Here is a 16629-nt window from a genome sequence, read left to right on the forward strand (position 1 = left end):
GAAAGAGGGAGCTCTTCTTAATATTTTGACACCAAAATCATGTCGATACACCTTACCAACTGCGAGTAAAGCCACCCACGCTTTAACTTGACAGACTGTACCCTACTATTCAGTGGCAGGAACGCTCTTTCTAATGCATTAACTCTGACTTTTGTACGACTTTCTAATTTTCAGTATTTAAACACTTTCGGCATGACCTATTTATAATGTAATCGCAAGATGAATTTACAGGTTGCAAATGGTAACTATGATGTTCTTTCAAAATTTTGTCAATGCAATTACAGATAGAGGTACAATTACGACTGCAAGAGCCCACTGGGGGCAATCTAGTTGGCAGAAAATTAGGCGACGTCTTTACGATAACTTTACGACATCCTATATCCATGTCGTTCAGGTGTCTTTACGATACCGTAAAGGCGTCGTATGATCTGACGATGTCTCACCGATATCGTAAAAATACAGTAACGACATGTATATAAGATGTCGTAAAGTTGTCGTAAGGATATCGTAATGATATCGTGAAGAAGTCGCCAAATTTTTGCCCACTGAGAAATGCCGTCTATGAAAATGACACCATCTCCCAGTAGAAACACGTTAAATCACACCTGCGGCAACGTTTCAGAACAGTCCGGCGAAATCTTCGTTTGTCTTGAGGACACGGAAAGACCTGAGGATTACAGAATTCTGCATTCATCTCGCAAGCGTCTTGACATTTTTTGACACGCGGGTATCACATTGAGGTTACGAACCAATTACAGTTTTACACGTCCAAGGAAAATTAGTTCCATCAAATATTTCGGGTACAGCCGCTGCAGTTCCCGTATAAGGTCTTGATACCTCTTTTCCTTTTCCTTCTCCTTGGCAATGATGTTGTGGTCGGCCGGAGCTGAGAATTCGATCACGAATATAGTGCGCTTTTCAAAAGCTTTGAAAACAATGTCAGGACTCGAGTGTTCATTATTTAGAAATTGTGTTTCTTATCATCTTTTTTGAAAATGAATTTCTGATTAAAAACGCAACGTGATCGGCTTCCCCCACCCACGTATCACGTGGTTTATGGGCGTCCCCTAAGAGCGACGAAAATGGTAGTAAAGCGCTTTTCGCGCTCATTATGTTTATAGAGAAACGTCGTTCCAGCGTGAATTTGATGCCTGGATACTACGTTTTCTCGAAACTCAGCGTATCGCCCTGAAAGATTCCCGTCTAATACATTGGTTGTCGCACGATAATTTCCAGACGAGATAGTAAATTTCATTTTCCAAAGTGATATCAATCTCTTTATGCATATCACTACGTTTGGATGAACCTTCAGGCTTTTCAACAGAAGAATAATTAGTTAATGAGCGGTTGAATCGAAAGCTTTCCGGTTTTCAATCCAGGCCATCGATAGGGCGCGCTGATGGGCTTCTGTGGCTTTGCTGCAGCACGTGTCAATTAGGGGCTTCTCCCGGTAGCCTGCCATACCTTCTTTCGAGCCACGTTGTTCGTACATCTCTCTCCATACAGGCTCAATTCTTAGAACTATCCTATTATTTAGGGTAGCTGTAAACACATTATTGCAGCTTGTTCAAACAAGTTATTTTCCCTTACTTCTCTGGGTTAAACAAGTCGCCTTTCTTCGGTAAGATCACAGTGCGTTCTAACACCAGCCACTGCGTAATGGGTGCTTCAGACTTTGCATATAAGGTTAATATCCGGGCCTGACGTTGATGTATATAAGTAACCTTCTTCCACCATAAGTTATTGATACCATCTGGTCCTGCAGCGGAAAATTTCTTCCTGCCCCTGAGCGCTTTTTCACCTTTCAGATAGTGATTGATGAGCATTCTTCCTCAGACGTTACTGGATCTGTTACACCTCTTTCCCAAAAGTCTGTACCACGTCGGGTTTGGTTGGACTTTTGACACGAACAGAAAGACTGCTGAAGAGGTGCAATGACTCAGCGAGTCACTTGGGATTCACCCTGACCACTCCTTTCTGTATTCTCCTCTTTGCATCAGATAACACCCGTATCATGCACAACAACAAACTCACGTTAATTATCCAAATTCCAAAATGAATGAGGATAATTTCCTAAAGACAACAAGGAGAATCACATACGAGTAAATCTCCTCGAATCAAATTAGTATGATGCCAATTTACAATTAGAAAGTTTGTTCATTGACAGCTTTTCTTAAATGGAGCAGCTATTAACCAAGCATGTCACTTCTCGGTGAAGCTCTTTGAAAAAGAAGACCTGGTGCCGATGCCGGGATCAATATATAAAGTGCATTGGTCCCACGCTATCCCTACTTATTGACTGATGGCGCGCGCAATCGATCTTATGATCGAATGATTTCGTGAATCATCCCTCATCTCTACCTGGCTGCACACATTTGAATTAGGGGCGTATCAATGTAAATATTTGCCTGTAGCTTTATTATTAAATTCCAATTAAGAATATAGAACGGACTGTCTCAGCGCCCCCGAAACGGCTAGAGGTTTTATTTTTTAAAAGGTCTATGTGTTAAAAAAAAAGTTTATTTAGCGAGATTGTCAATCAACTAACGCTACCTGGAACGTTAATGATTTATTAATCTTTATACAAAAGCGAAAAAAATTTCAAAGGTGGGAGAATAGCATATCGACATTTCAATATTATATACACATATATCGATTGATGCCACCCTAAACTCACAAATTCTTAAAAATAAAAATCTATTTGTAATTCTTCAATTTCAAGAAATTGATAATTATTATATTTGCAGATTTTTTTATTAATGTTTATATTTTATTTATATTTATTTTTTTTATTGCGATTTTTCAATATTTTGTAAGTATCATGTCGCACCATATTTCAAACATTCTTAAATTTATTAAATATCGGGGGGCCGTGAAGGGAGTTTTAACCAATTTACGTATCCCCATATTGTTTTGTCAGCAAGCGAACTTCTTACTAGAATTGATCGAAAAGCGAAAAAGCGAAAATAAAATTCACAGTACTTTTCGTCATACATTTTAGCCACAAACCAACGATTGCATCTTATCGATATACTAATCGGTTTTGTGTAGCTTATATTTTTATATTGATATATCAGTTTGTAGAATTGCTCTTTTTCTAATGTATTTAATAGAGTACAATACGACACTTTCTCTGTAATTTGTTTATCAGTTAATGCATATTCATCCTGGGCATTATCATAAGTTTCAATCATATTAATTTCCTTTATAAAATTTGAAAAATTTTCTTCGGATTCTAAATATTTCCCTAAACATTCTATGTTTACATTCTTTTTGGACATTTACCGCATCCATTATTATGCGAATTCTTTTCACATCTTCTTCTACTAGTTTAATTTTAATCGATTTATTTTTATCGTTTAGTTCAATAATATAATCATCAAAATCGATTTTACTTTTCAATCTTCTCAATAAGTCAACTCCAATAATACATTCTTTGTTGAGTTTAGGAACACTCAAAAACACGTGAGAGCCTTCCCAGTCGCCCATTTTGAATTTTGCATATATTTGGTGCTTTAGTTTTATAGGTCTTCCCCCAGTTGCACCATTAATTGTGGTTCCTACGATTGATAAAAGTTCGCATTGCTTGAAAATATTATAATTATTTTCTTAAAAAGTCTCAGAAATACAATCGCGAGAGTTATAATTATTTCAAAAATTGTTCGGCCATTGATAACGTCCTGGAGATTGATCATTATACAGATCTCTTTTTCGATCATTAAAATCTGGATACGAACCTCGATTCTGCGAATTTCCGCAATAAAAACTTGATGTTTTTGAATATTAAAAGAATTATTTATCTGATTAGCGCTGTTATTTGGATCAAAATATCCTTGATTTTGAACATTTGGACATGGATAAATATTGTATGGTTGTCCTGAATAATACTTATTTCCAAATCGATCATTATCCTTTCTCATATATTGATCATTATTTCGATCACGTGGTAAATTATTTGATTCGAAACTAGAATTTCTAAACCCTTTATTCTCATGATTTGGCAGCACTTTTTGATATTGATAAGAGTTTTGGAAAATATTTTCACCTACCCTATAATTTTTCATATTTCGGTTATCGCGATTAAATCTACCAAAATGATTTCGCTGCTAAACACTATTTTTACAAGGATCATAGCCTCCCATACAATTTATTGAACCTGCTTGGTCGAAAGTTTCTAAAAATTCAATAAATTTTTCGAATGTGTTAATATCCCGAATCTAGAGACAATTTCACACTCAAATGGAGGTGGTATTAAATCTTTAACGTTATTTATCATTTGATTGGCGTATAGAGAATAATTGATGTGCCTATTTAATGCTACCTATAATATGCACTGTCCTGAGCTAAGAGACTCTAAGATACCTTATTTGGCTACGGCCCTATTTGTGTCATGTCTGCTTTGCGCTGACGCCTGTGCGAGCTCAGGTTCCTTTTATACATCTTGCTATGTACACTTATACCCGTTCAACCTTTTGCTTTCCAATAAATAATAATAATTGAAGTCAAGCTGTCTTATTTATTAGGTCATGGGCAAAGTTCACGCCCTGCTGTGTGCAGTTTAAACCTAGATTCATAGAGTGCTTGAGAATTCACGTCGCGATTATTTTGTCGGTCGGTTTTTGTAACCTCTGTCGACGCGAGTGAAATTAAGTGTTTCTGAACAATGTCGAGAAGAATCGACGTGGCGTCGATAAATAAATTCGACGGTAAAAATTGCCAGCAGTTGCGATTTCAAATAGTGTGTATTAAAAGATAAAGGTGTTTATGAAATCGTCTGCGGAAGTGAAACGCAACCTCCTCTTGCTGCAGGGAATGAGGCTGCTCGTACGAAGTAGGTGAAGGAAGATGCAATCACCATGTTTACCCTTACAGCTTCAATGGATGTATCTAAGATCACACTAATCGAGAATTGTGAATTATCGAAAGGTATACTTGATAAGCTAGACTCAGTGTACTATCAAAAATCAGAATTCAACAAAATGTTGATTATTGAACGGCACTTTGCCGACAAAGTATAGAAATTTCAGACAAGCATAGCTCTCCATGGCTGAAGATAAACAGACGTTGCCAAATCTCATCGCCAGGCTTCTAGACGAAGAAGCTAGTTTGATTACATGCGAAGAGCAGGAAACTGCATTTCTTGCTTCGTCAAGTAAATTCAGTGCCTCTCAGTCTTAGGACAAGCCCGAAAAAAATCCAAAGTAAGGAAATTTGACATTCGAAAAGTTACATGCCATTCCTGTCACAAGAAAGGACATTTCTCTCGTAACTGTCGCAGTACCAAGAAGAGTGGAAATGATCAAAAGTCAAAACAAGAGAATGCATCGGCGTTTAATGTGGAAAATAAAGATGCTTTGTTGACAATAGCTGGGACAAATCCACAAAAGTGGTTAATGGACATTGGAGCATCCGCTCATATGACTCATCACTGCGATTTTTTTGTGATTTTAATGAAATCAATAAAACGGAGGGTGTCACCGTCGCTAACAATCAAGTGCTACCAATCAAAGGTATTGGTACTGTCAAAATAGAAAAACTCATCGATGGAGAATGGTATGAATCAACCATTGAGAATGTTTTGTTTATTCCAAATATAAATATAAATTTGGTTTCTGAAGAAGTCTTTACGGTAATAAAAGATAATTAATTCGCTAAAGTGTTCGACTGAGATAAATTAGTGGCGAACGCGACTCGTGAATCAAATAATTTGTACACAATGATGTTTCGTACAGTTATAGCTCCAGAAGTAAATACGGTCTCGCGTGGTGATTTAAAACTGTGGCACCAACGCCTTGGACACGTTAATGTCAAATCTCTGTGTGAGATGGTAAATAATAATCTTGTCAAAGGTGTCGATTTTTCGAGTATAGATCACTTTTTCTGCGAGGTTTGTCAGTATGGCAAACAACATACACTTTCTTTTCCCACCAACGCACGAAGGAAAACTGTACCAGGTAAGTTTATTGATTGCGACTTGGGTGGTCCAATGAATAATCCGTCAATTGGTGGAGCCAGGTATTATATTTTATTTAAATATAATGCTTCGGTCTTTCGTACAGTGATGTTTATGAAACATAAGTCGAAGAGTTTTGATTACTTTAAGCAGTACGCGAACTTGTGCAGAAATAAATTCGGTAACATGATAAAAATTCTATGTTCGGATGACGGGACCGGATTTGTTAATGATGAATTTCGCGATTTCTTTTAGAAGCATGGAATTGAACACGAAACGACAGCGCCGTACACCCCGAAAGAAATGCCCGGTTGGAGAGAGAAAACCGAACAGTGGTAGAAAGCGCTCGATCTATATTGTACACAAGAGATTTACACAAAAGTCTATGGGCTGAGTGAGTCAACACTGCTGTGTATATTTGGAACAGAACCTCCTCAACTCAGAGTCCTGGTTCAACTCCGTTTGAAATTTTGTATGTCAGGAAACCTACACTTGACCATCTGAGGTTGTTTGACAGTGAAGCATTCGTGCTTATCCGAAAAGAAAGAAGAACCAAGCTGGAAGCAAAATGAAAGAAACTGATTCTTGTCGGTTATGATTGGAATTCGAGAAACTACACATTATTTGATCCAGTGACTAAAAAAATCACAGTTTCTAAACACGTGAACATCAACGAGCATACTGAAGTTAAGCTTCTTAAGAAAAATATAGTTTTGGCCCAACAAGGCAGCCAAAATATGGATCATTTTTAAATAGAGGACAAGAACAAGGACTCTCTTCTTGAAGAAGTTGTGGAGAAAGCAAACACTCATCTGGAAAAAACTGATCTACGTGTTTTAAGAAGTATCAGTTCAAAGTGGGTGTTCAAAGTGAAAAAAATCCTGACGGGAGTATTCAACGCTACAAAGCAAGGGTTGTGGCTAGAGGTTTTTTTCAAGTTAAAGGTGTTGATTACGATGAAACCTTTGCTCCAACTGCGAGATATGACAAAATACGAGTTTTACTTGCTTTATCTGTAGCAGAAGGTCTGAACATCTCGCAGTTCAACATAAAAGCAACTTTTCTTCATGAAGATCCACAAGAAGAAATTTACATGGATGCTCCAGACGGAGTCATGGAATCGAAGAATCTTGTATGTAGATTGAAAAAGGCTTTATATGGACTTAAACAGGCTCCATGCTACTGGAATCGAAAATTTGACAACTTTCTTCGGAATTTTAAATTTTAGCAGTGTCAAGCTGATAAGTGCGTCTACGTTGCTGAACTCGAGAAAAAGACGGTGATTCTCGTTTTCTACGTGGACGATGGTCTTATATGTGCAGAAGATGATAAAACTCTACCAAAGGTTATTAGTGAATTGAAAAGTATTTTTGAAGAGACTGTGAACGAGCCTGGATACTATCTGGGAATGGAGATTAGGCAGGATTCAAATGATGGATGAATTTTTCTTCATGGAACCAGTTACATCGATTCTCTACTGAAAACATTTAATCTGCAAGACGCAAATACCAATAGCATACCAGCTGATCCGCACGTGATGTTGACAACTGCTAGTGAAGAAAGTGATGTCACTTTTCAAAGTAAAGTACCGTCAGAGAAGCAATCGGATCTCTGATGTTTGCAGCCGTCGCAACAAGACCGGACATAATGTTTGCCGTCATTCTGTTAAGCAGATTTCAAACTAATTTCAATAATAGTCAGTGGAATGCTGTAAAACGTGTCTTCAAATACTCAAAAGAAACACGTGACATTGAAATCAAATACACACAGGACAATGAAAATAGAACTCTCATCGTATATGCAGATACTGATTACGCCAATGATCCAGAAATCAGACGTTCAACGAAAGGATATGTTTTCCTGATGTGTGGGGGTCGATTTACTTGGACATGTCAATGACAGAAATCTGTCTCTCTATCAACAACTGAAGCTGAGTATGTGGCTGCATCTAACGCAACAAGAGAAATAGAGTGGTTGAGGCATCTGCTCTCAGAATAAATGAAAAGTAAATCAGTGCGAAGACTTTGTGTATTGATGATCAAAGTGCCATCAAATTGATTAAAAATCCAGCGTTTCACAAGCATTCGAAGCATATTGATGTTTCTTATCATTTTGTGAGAGAAAAGTATTTAATGAATGTTCTGGATATTAAGTATGTTCCTACAACAGAGCAATTAGCTAATGTGTTCACAAAAGCTCTACGTAAAGTCTCTTTTCAAAAGATTCGTTCTTTGTTAGGGATGCAAAATCACCTATAATTTGATCTTGATTACGAGTTTTTATACGTAATTCAATGCTACCTATAATATGTACTGTCCTGAGCTAAGAGGCTCTAAGATACCTTATTTGGCTACGGCCCTGTTCGTGTCATGTCTGCTTTGCGCTGACGCCTGTGCGAGTTCAGTTTCCTTTTATAAGTCTTGCTATGTACACTTATACCCGTTAAAAATACTTGTTGCTTTCCAATAAATAATAATCATTGATGTTAAGCTCTTTTATTTATTATGGCTTATGCTGATTTTGATAATCTTTTTTGATAATAACCGTATTAAAGTTCAGCACGAATTTGAAAACGAATATTATCATTCCAGAATTTTGAAATCAATTTTTCTCTGAATGCAAATTCATTTTCATCTGGAGTAGCAACGAGATTCCACCATTATCTAGCAATACCTTCTAAGTAAGAATGTACTACGGAATTAAAATCGTCCCTTCTAACGTCAATTTCTCTAATATATTTATGAAAAGCGCTAAGGAACATCATAGGTCTTTCTTTTCCTGACCCTGAACATTTTGGTACCGTATATGTTCTGAGCCATGGGATTTTAATGTTTTTACCACCAATATTCCTATCAATTCTCCTTTCTAATTAATCTTGATGATCTTCAATATTTCGAAAACGCTTCCGATTGTTAATGTTTGTAACAATAAATTCTGCCTGTTGCATAATAACTTCTTCCTGTTTCTTTTCAAGTGTACATACATTTCGTTCGACATTAATCATTTGCTCTTGAAAAATCTTATCGTGTTGATTGGAATTTTCTTTTAACAGTTCTTCGCGATCATCTATTCTTTTTACTAAGGAAGTTGCAAATGATCCGATTCTCCTTTCTGTATCTACCTCAAATTCACGACGCTTAATTTTTCCCTTTTCGTCATTCGTAATCAAGTATTTTGTGATAATACTGATTTGCTTACGTCTTTTTGTAATTTTTTAAGAGTGGCCATTAATTGATCCATTTCTGCAATTTCATAATCAAAATCGCTTACATCAGAATTATTTTGCGCAATCAAATTATTTTCCACGCTTAAATGATCTTGTACCTCGGAATCATTTTGTGAATTTTTATTTTTGGAAATATTTTCTAATTGAAAAGTTCCAGTCTCGACATTCTCAGGCGCATGAGTAATTGGATCATGTGTAAATTTAATTTCTACATTTTCATTTTCGTGTTCGAATTCCGTATCAGAATCGTCCGAAAATTGTTCAAAAACAAGCTCTTTATTTATTTCTCCTATCACATACTTAGAAAATTTAATTTTCCTACTAACTTTTTTTGATCCTGTTTCACGGTCGTTTTTATCGTCACCCATTTTGACGAATTTTAACTGTAATCAGTATTCAACCAAAAATAATTTAATTTTAAAACGAATTTATTCGTCAGTTATTGATATTCTGTTTTAATTTTACACCCGGTGCATTTAAATTGTGAAATAAGCCAGTTATTATCGATTTTATTTCGATGATATAAATTAAAGCATTCTTTGCATTCTTCATACTGCTTACAATTTTATCTCACTGCAATTTTAAATAAGTTCACACGAATACAATGGGTCACCTCTACGTCGTCTAGACTCAAGCGATTTATGGCTCTCTATTTTATTCCTTAAATCAAATGCGCCGGACTGACAGTGACATTACGCAATCCATCTACTTTAATTTCCTCGAGTGATCCACCAGGCAGGTACCAGTTGTAACATTATTACTCTTCTCTAACCAGAGGTTGACTTTGTGGTTATTGATATTCTCAATTTGATTACTGCACTTGGCTGATTTTAATAAGTGATCTTACATATACCAAACATTTTATTAATTTTTGGTAAAAGTTCTGTTATTTTAAACTTATCTCAATTATATTTATTTTCATTAAGAGATTCGTTCAATTTGTCCTTTCCAGACAATTGCAACCAACAATATAAATTGGCTCCAATACTGATAGGAGGTCAAAACTAGCCCTACACATTTTTTAACTAAACTTGAAAATTATATTTACAACAAATAAGTAAGATCCGAGGGAGAGATACTTGCGTAATTTAGCAATAGATCTCTCTCATAAAATCTATTTGAGATTATTTTGCATAATTGAAATGTTTTTTGTACATATATTTCATTGCACAACAAGGCCCTCATGTTTAAATAAAATGCAAGATCGTTACGAGAAAGTACAACTATATTTTCTTTAAATTTGCCTTTTTATAAATGAGCCTAAACTTTACTCATTTAAACATTTAAATTAAGTGCAAAGTCGTTACGAGTTTCGCTCTACTTTTAGATTTAAATTTCAAATAATCTACTTCATTAATAATTTAAAGGAAGTAAAGTAATTCACAGTTTGTTGATTCAAAATTTAAAATGTAATAATGCACAACAAAGTATCCATTGTTCAATGGAGTGCAGAGTCGTTACAGTCACCACACACGTTTATATAATTGATTTTTGGAGATTCCCCACAATTTTCTTTAATTCGCAATCAAAAATATAATCATGCATCACAAGGTCTCCATCATGAGATAGAGTGCAGTGTCGTTACAAACATTACACACATTCAATTAATTAATTTTACAACTTATTATATTATCACAATTATTATAAATACTATAATAAACAAATTGTATATTTTTCGAAGTCTTGATTTTCTCATCGAACATCTTTCCAATTAATTGTGAATGAAAATAAATAGTTTCAGAAAAATACACATGTTGAATATTTGCATTTTTAATAACAATATTCTAAACAAATTAAAAAGTTTAGTAATTTCTTCGGGGAGAAATAATTTTTCGTATTGCTTATTTTAATGAGCCTTGACAGGTCGACAAAAAGTGCCCAAAGTGGCAGGAAAATTTGTTATCCTGAAAATTTGTTTCCTGGGGATTTTGGGGTCGTTCAATCCGAATAAGAAGTCAAAATTTAGAAATATAAAATGGTGAATCCAATATGGCGGACGAAAATACAAAAAACGGATCGATTTCGACAAATCTTGGTACTTACGGGTTTTTGGGGTCTCTGAACCCGAAAGTAAAGTCAGAATTCAAAGATTTTAAAATGTGGAGAAAAATATTCGCCATTTAAAATCTTCGAATTTTGATTCAGCGACCCCAAAACTCCGTACGTACCGAGATTGATCCAAATCGAACCGTTTTTTTTTATTTTCGTCCACCATATTGAATCCGCCATTTCGAATTTTAACTTCAGATTCGGATTTAGCGACCTCAAAAACCCCCGAGTAAGACTTTAATGCAATAGCGGAGTAAGTTAAATAGGAAAAAAGAAGATTAACGCATTTTGCGTCTATGCCACACAGGGCACGGAAAATTTTGACGCATTTTGCGTCAATGCCAACGAAGGGATTAAATAATAATAATAATAATAATAATCTGGATCAATAACTGGATCCAGAGATCATAAAACCATTAAAAAAATTCAAATTGAAAAATAATTCCCGTGAAGATTCATTGACTCAAGACATTTTTTCATAGAATATTATGGTATAGCAAAATAATAGAATTGAGAATTACTCATGAAGTTACTTATTTAAGTAACACTATCAACATGTATACAACTAATCATTACGAAAAGACTACTTAGTCAGAAATAAAGTTGCTATAGATGACTGTTTATTAAAAATATTCTTCATAACAATGACAATTGCGAGTTGGTGCCACACTTCCATTATGCAATATAACCACGGAGATAATGGCAACATGATTTAGCAGAAAAAACAATATTTTTCCCGATTGAAAACACTAAACTTTTTAATTGCATGTGATATACAATTTGTTTTGAAAAATATTTATAATAATAGTCATAGTTAACTAATTGTTATTTCTTATTCTAAATACTATTTCTACGAGATATTAGGGCATTTTTAATCAAGATAAAGGTTTTTGTTATGGTTGAGCAACTCCTGAAATTATTGTTTAAATAAATTATTTATAGGAATTAGTTTAAATCTTAAACTGAATATTTATATTTATGAAGTGTATCTGCGATAATTCTAATAGATAGTGACTTCTCTTAAGTCTTTCTTTTGGGGAAAAAAGTAATATTTGTAAAATATCCAATCCTAACGTTCTATTTGTTTAAATGATAAATTCAACAGAACGAAATCAAAACATCGGATCTAAAGTCGTTCTGCAGAAATAAATGCTGAGCATTAAAAAAAATTGTCAAGAGTTCTAGGTTGTACTGAATTATGAACATTAAATTCCCGATTCTTCTCACTGTTTGCTGAAGCGCGTTAGGAAAACTTAAAATACTTTTCCTCTTGTAAATTTTCATAAATTTCACCATTCATGAACAAAAAACTGAATGGCCATCCGGTGGATTTGACTGACATTTATTTTTCACTGTATAAAATTAGAAGAAAATTTCCCAAAAAAATATGGGCCAATTATGACTATTTTTTTAAGCAGGGTGCTTTCTCAATTTATAAAAAACAATATGTTGATTTTCATGAGGTACAGTTTCACCAGAGTAACTTTTCTCATGAAATAACACAAAAAACCATAATTTTTTTTCATTTTTTGGATTTGTAGTTTGCTTTCAGATAATGTTAGTACGATGAAATTTTTACACCGAAAAAAATTATTTGTTTCGTTGTGTACAACTCATTAAACTACTCTCTTTTGTCAAAATTTTCAGTTTTTTGTTTTGAAACGATTAAGATTTCTTAATTTTTTATGACACATATTAGCTTAACTTTAGCCGAATTACTAGGCTAAACCGGGACAAAATCAAATTTGCAAATAACATTGGCATTTCTTAATCATTATACCAATTCTTTGCATGAAAGAAATTATTTTATGATAGAAATATGGTGTTACAATCTCAAATATAAATAATCTACACTGTAAAAATAAAAAATATGGAGGAAACAGTTTTAAAAACTACAGAATAAAAGATTCCTTGACACAAAAGCGCTTGTAAAACGATATTCAAATAATGCACCAATTCAAAAAATAGCTGAGGCTTCGCCATCGGGGCAAGAGCAAACCAATAAAATAGTTAAAAAATGCTCGGCTAGTAACTCTGCTATAAATTTGGTCGATCATTATATTTTTGAAATGTCATTTAAGAAAATATTCTTAATTATTTGGCAGATACATGGGCATGTAGTTTGCATCTAGCAGAATTTTAACGAATAAGAGCTTATACCACAACTAATACCATTTTCAAAAAAAAGATATCTAACTTTTCGTTAAACACGTTTTAACATAATTTTCTTATACATAAAACACAAAAGAATATAACCGTCAAATCTCTAAATTCTAATTTTCTACTCGAAATAAATAAAACTGGATCAATTTCATGCCTTATTAACTTTTTACAGAGCAGCGAAGCCCGACGGTCTTGCCCCGGTGTACTCTAAACTATAATTATACCTTGTTTGGATGTAGTCCGGTGACATTTTTTTGATACATTTCATGGGTTAGATACATATGTGGAAGGCTTGCAATAATCGGAGCACCGACACATTTTGAAAGATCAAAAAGACCCTTTTTTAGACACGTGTCTAGCGTTTCACAGAAACAAGACAACAGTGGGTCAGTGCTTGTATCTCCAAGATTTCCAGAGTACCGATTTGTTTTAATACCTTTGACTTTACTTTTTTTCTCAAATACAATTCCCATACTTCGACAGAGATCAGGAGCAAAAGAAACTAAATCTTCATCCTCGTAAAGGTATGCATGGAAAATTGTCGAATCCGTTCCATTAAAATTATTGCAGTCATCGCCTGCCCATATCGTTTGAGATGGCTTGCCATCAAATTCAGTCACTATTCCAACGTCTGTTCGTTTCTTCATTCCACGATAAACTCGTAGCCTTTGACGTGCAATGGTTCCATTTTTCTAAACATTAATTATTATTATTTATCATTTTTATAATATTATTTATGTATTTTTAAATTCTGAAAATAAAATAAAACTGAATAGCTTCCTTAAGTGCATAAATGTTTAATTGCAAAAGGAGTAAGAAGCGTCGAATTTAAAATAAATTCTCCCAACAAGAAAAAAAGAGCAAATCCCATTCCTCTCAATCGATTTAGCCGAATATAAAGAAATCATTAATACCTGCTAACATTGAGGAGAATACATTACAGATTAAATCTTTTCAAATGTGTAAATTAAAATAATTCAAACGCTAGAGAGGCAGACTTGAGTTGATTAGAATTAAAATTTTAAAACTTATATTTCACTTCAAGGAATTAAACCTGTTAGAAGTGTAATATATTCAACTCGTATTCACGCGCTCTACTACTGCGTCTGCGCAGCTCGCACCGTCGCGCGCTGCTCGCTCGCCGCCGGCGCTGTGCCGCCACTTCCATTTGTTCGCTTGAACTGACCACACGCATTTTTCCCTGCTCTATAAAACTTTCTTCTATCAAATATTGTGTTGGCTGAAGCTCTTTATTTAACAATCTAACAGGTTATGGGCCCAGCACGCTTCCACTGCGCGAGTGTGTGTGATTTGACGAAAGAAGTGTTTTGACGAACAAGAGTGATATACATCACGCACAAAGTTTTTTCTTTGTCCCGGCGTGACGGAATTGAAAAGTAGCAGTCTTTTTGCGATCGTACGTGAATGTTGCGTGTCGTTTTCGTTCATTCCACGGATTTCGACCGGCAAACATGGCTAACAACGCGTGTTGCAACCTGTTGCCGTGCGCCAAAACAAAGGCCAAAATGGCTGACGGCCGGAAGCGACGAACGCGTGCATGAGTGAAGGAGAGGCGACGCTCCTACTGCCGCGCGACTGACGGGGAGTGAGAGAGAGAGAGTTAGATAGAGTGGGTAATGTGAGACGAATCTTTTTGAAATCGCGCAGAATTGACGGCGCGAACATTCGGACGTTAAGTGTTCTTGGAAAAATTTTCTTTTGACTGTCTTTTAATACGTTGAACTAAAATTTGACAGGCAAGCTGATCGATATAAAGAACACACTCTGGCAGAAACTCGACCTCGCCACGACGCGTGTCGCCGAAGGCTTATACATAGCCGAGAGGTCCAATGAAAGCGGGTTTTGTTTGGTGTTCACTGACGGACATATGTTGGACATTGGTAAGTCTAATTTTCGTTTTTTTTGACGGTACAAGTGAGTGAAGAATTGTCATACGACTGACAAAGGCCGAAGTTGTGCACTGATTCGCTCTGCGCCAGGTTGTATTTTTACATCGAAGCCTACGTCAGCTGTATGACAATGTGTAATATCTGGCCAACATTACACGACGAGTGTGACATTTATGTCACACTGACGGACGAAAGCAGCCTTGTGCTTGCTTGACGGACGGCTGCATGACAGTGTGTCTTCAGCAGACTCGAACCTGATCAACTCGCAGTCAGACGTGACGTCACTCTCATGTCAGTTGATAAAACTACTGTCATGAGAACTTATAAAAATGAAAACTTAGACTAATTCAAATTTCGATTCAACAGGTGCCGATGTACTCGACCAGAGCCAGATTGCTTGGCTGCAAGGTCGTTTCGAGACGATTAGCGACGACCCCAAAACACTGCAGCTGAGGGAGAAGGAAGCTGTGGCGAAGGCAAAAATGACCGTGCCCCAGGCACTCAAAACCCTGCTAGACGAGACAAGGACGAGCCGAACGCAGTCGGAGGAGCAATTTCGACTGCTCGGCGAGAAAATCGAGCAGGTTGGGGACAAGATTGCGAGCGCAATCACAGACGCCCTCAAGGGTCTCAGCTTGCCACCCCCGACTGCAACCCCGACGGCTCCGACCATCACGAGCGTCGAGGCGTTGTCCGACCCGTCCCTCTTGCCGTGAGAGGCGAGAAAGCGACCAGCAGCTCGTGTCGGTGTGAGCAGCCCGGTGCGGGCCGCGAGAGAAGGCACTGCCGGCCAACCGACCGAAGTGTCCAACAACTTCACTGCTCCGCCGGCTCGGCAGAGCGACGGACGCTCGCAACCCATGATCGACGAGAGGGCGGCCAGGGCGCTGTCTTTGAGGGGCCAGTCTGACGAGCTGCTGCGTCAGAGCGTCCAGATGGGCAACCACAGCCGCCATGACGTGTCGCCGGCTGAGGACGGAGAGATCACCAATGACGACGAGGACTGGGATGCTCCGGAAGTGGTGCATCGCGAAGTGAACACCGCACGAGGCGGTGACTCAGTAAGGACAAGGCTGTCCTTCGAGGAAACGGCTCCCCGAGAAGAGCAGTACAGTCCTCGGCGCCGGGGAGCTTTCTCCTCGACCCCTCGACCCCAGGTAAAAGATTCTGCTCTCGCTCAAAATTCGACCGACGGCCGTAGAGTTACTTTTCGCGATGAACACGACGTAAGTAACATCGCTGACGTTTCTGAAATTATTGAGGAACAGGTAAAGAAATTACTTGTCAAAGATAAAACCATAGAGAGCTTGTTCGCTTCGCAAGACGGT

General features: G+C 36.7%; 2 protein-coding genes across 3 annotated transcripts in view; one reads left to right on the forward strand and one right to left on the reverse strand.

The window, feature by feature from the left end:
* The window catches only part of LOC117175521 (C-C chemokine receptor type 3-like), a 135360-nt gene that overhangs the window by 60231 nt on the left and 58500 nt on the right, over nucleotides 1-16629 (forward strand). The window lies entirely within an intron of this gene.
* Nucleotides 1-16629, reverse strand: part of LOC117174173 (sensory neuron membrane protein 1-like) — an 83199-nt gene that overhangs the window by 8093 nt on the left and 58477 nt on the right. Inside the window, exon 5 of one of the 2 annotated variants that reach the window (XM_033363002.1) lies at nucleotides 13616-14083. The exons of the other annotated variant lie outside the window; for it this stretch is intronic. Within the exon in view, the coding sequence (XP_033218893.1) occupies nucleotides 13616-14083 (468 nt within the window). The remainder of the gene's footprint in view (nucleotides 1-13615; nucleotides 14084-16629) is intronic. 2 annotated transcript variants of the gene reach the window in all.

The sequence above is a fragment of the Belonocnema kinseyi genome, chromosome 6, assembly GCF_010883055.1.
Source record: "Belonocnema kinseyi isolate 2016_QV_RU_SX_M_011 chromosome 6, B_treatae_v1, whole genome shotgun sequence".
NCBI lineage: Eukaryota > Metazoa > Arthropoda > Insecta > Hymenoptera > Cynipidae > Belonocnema > Belonocnema kinseyi.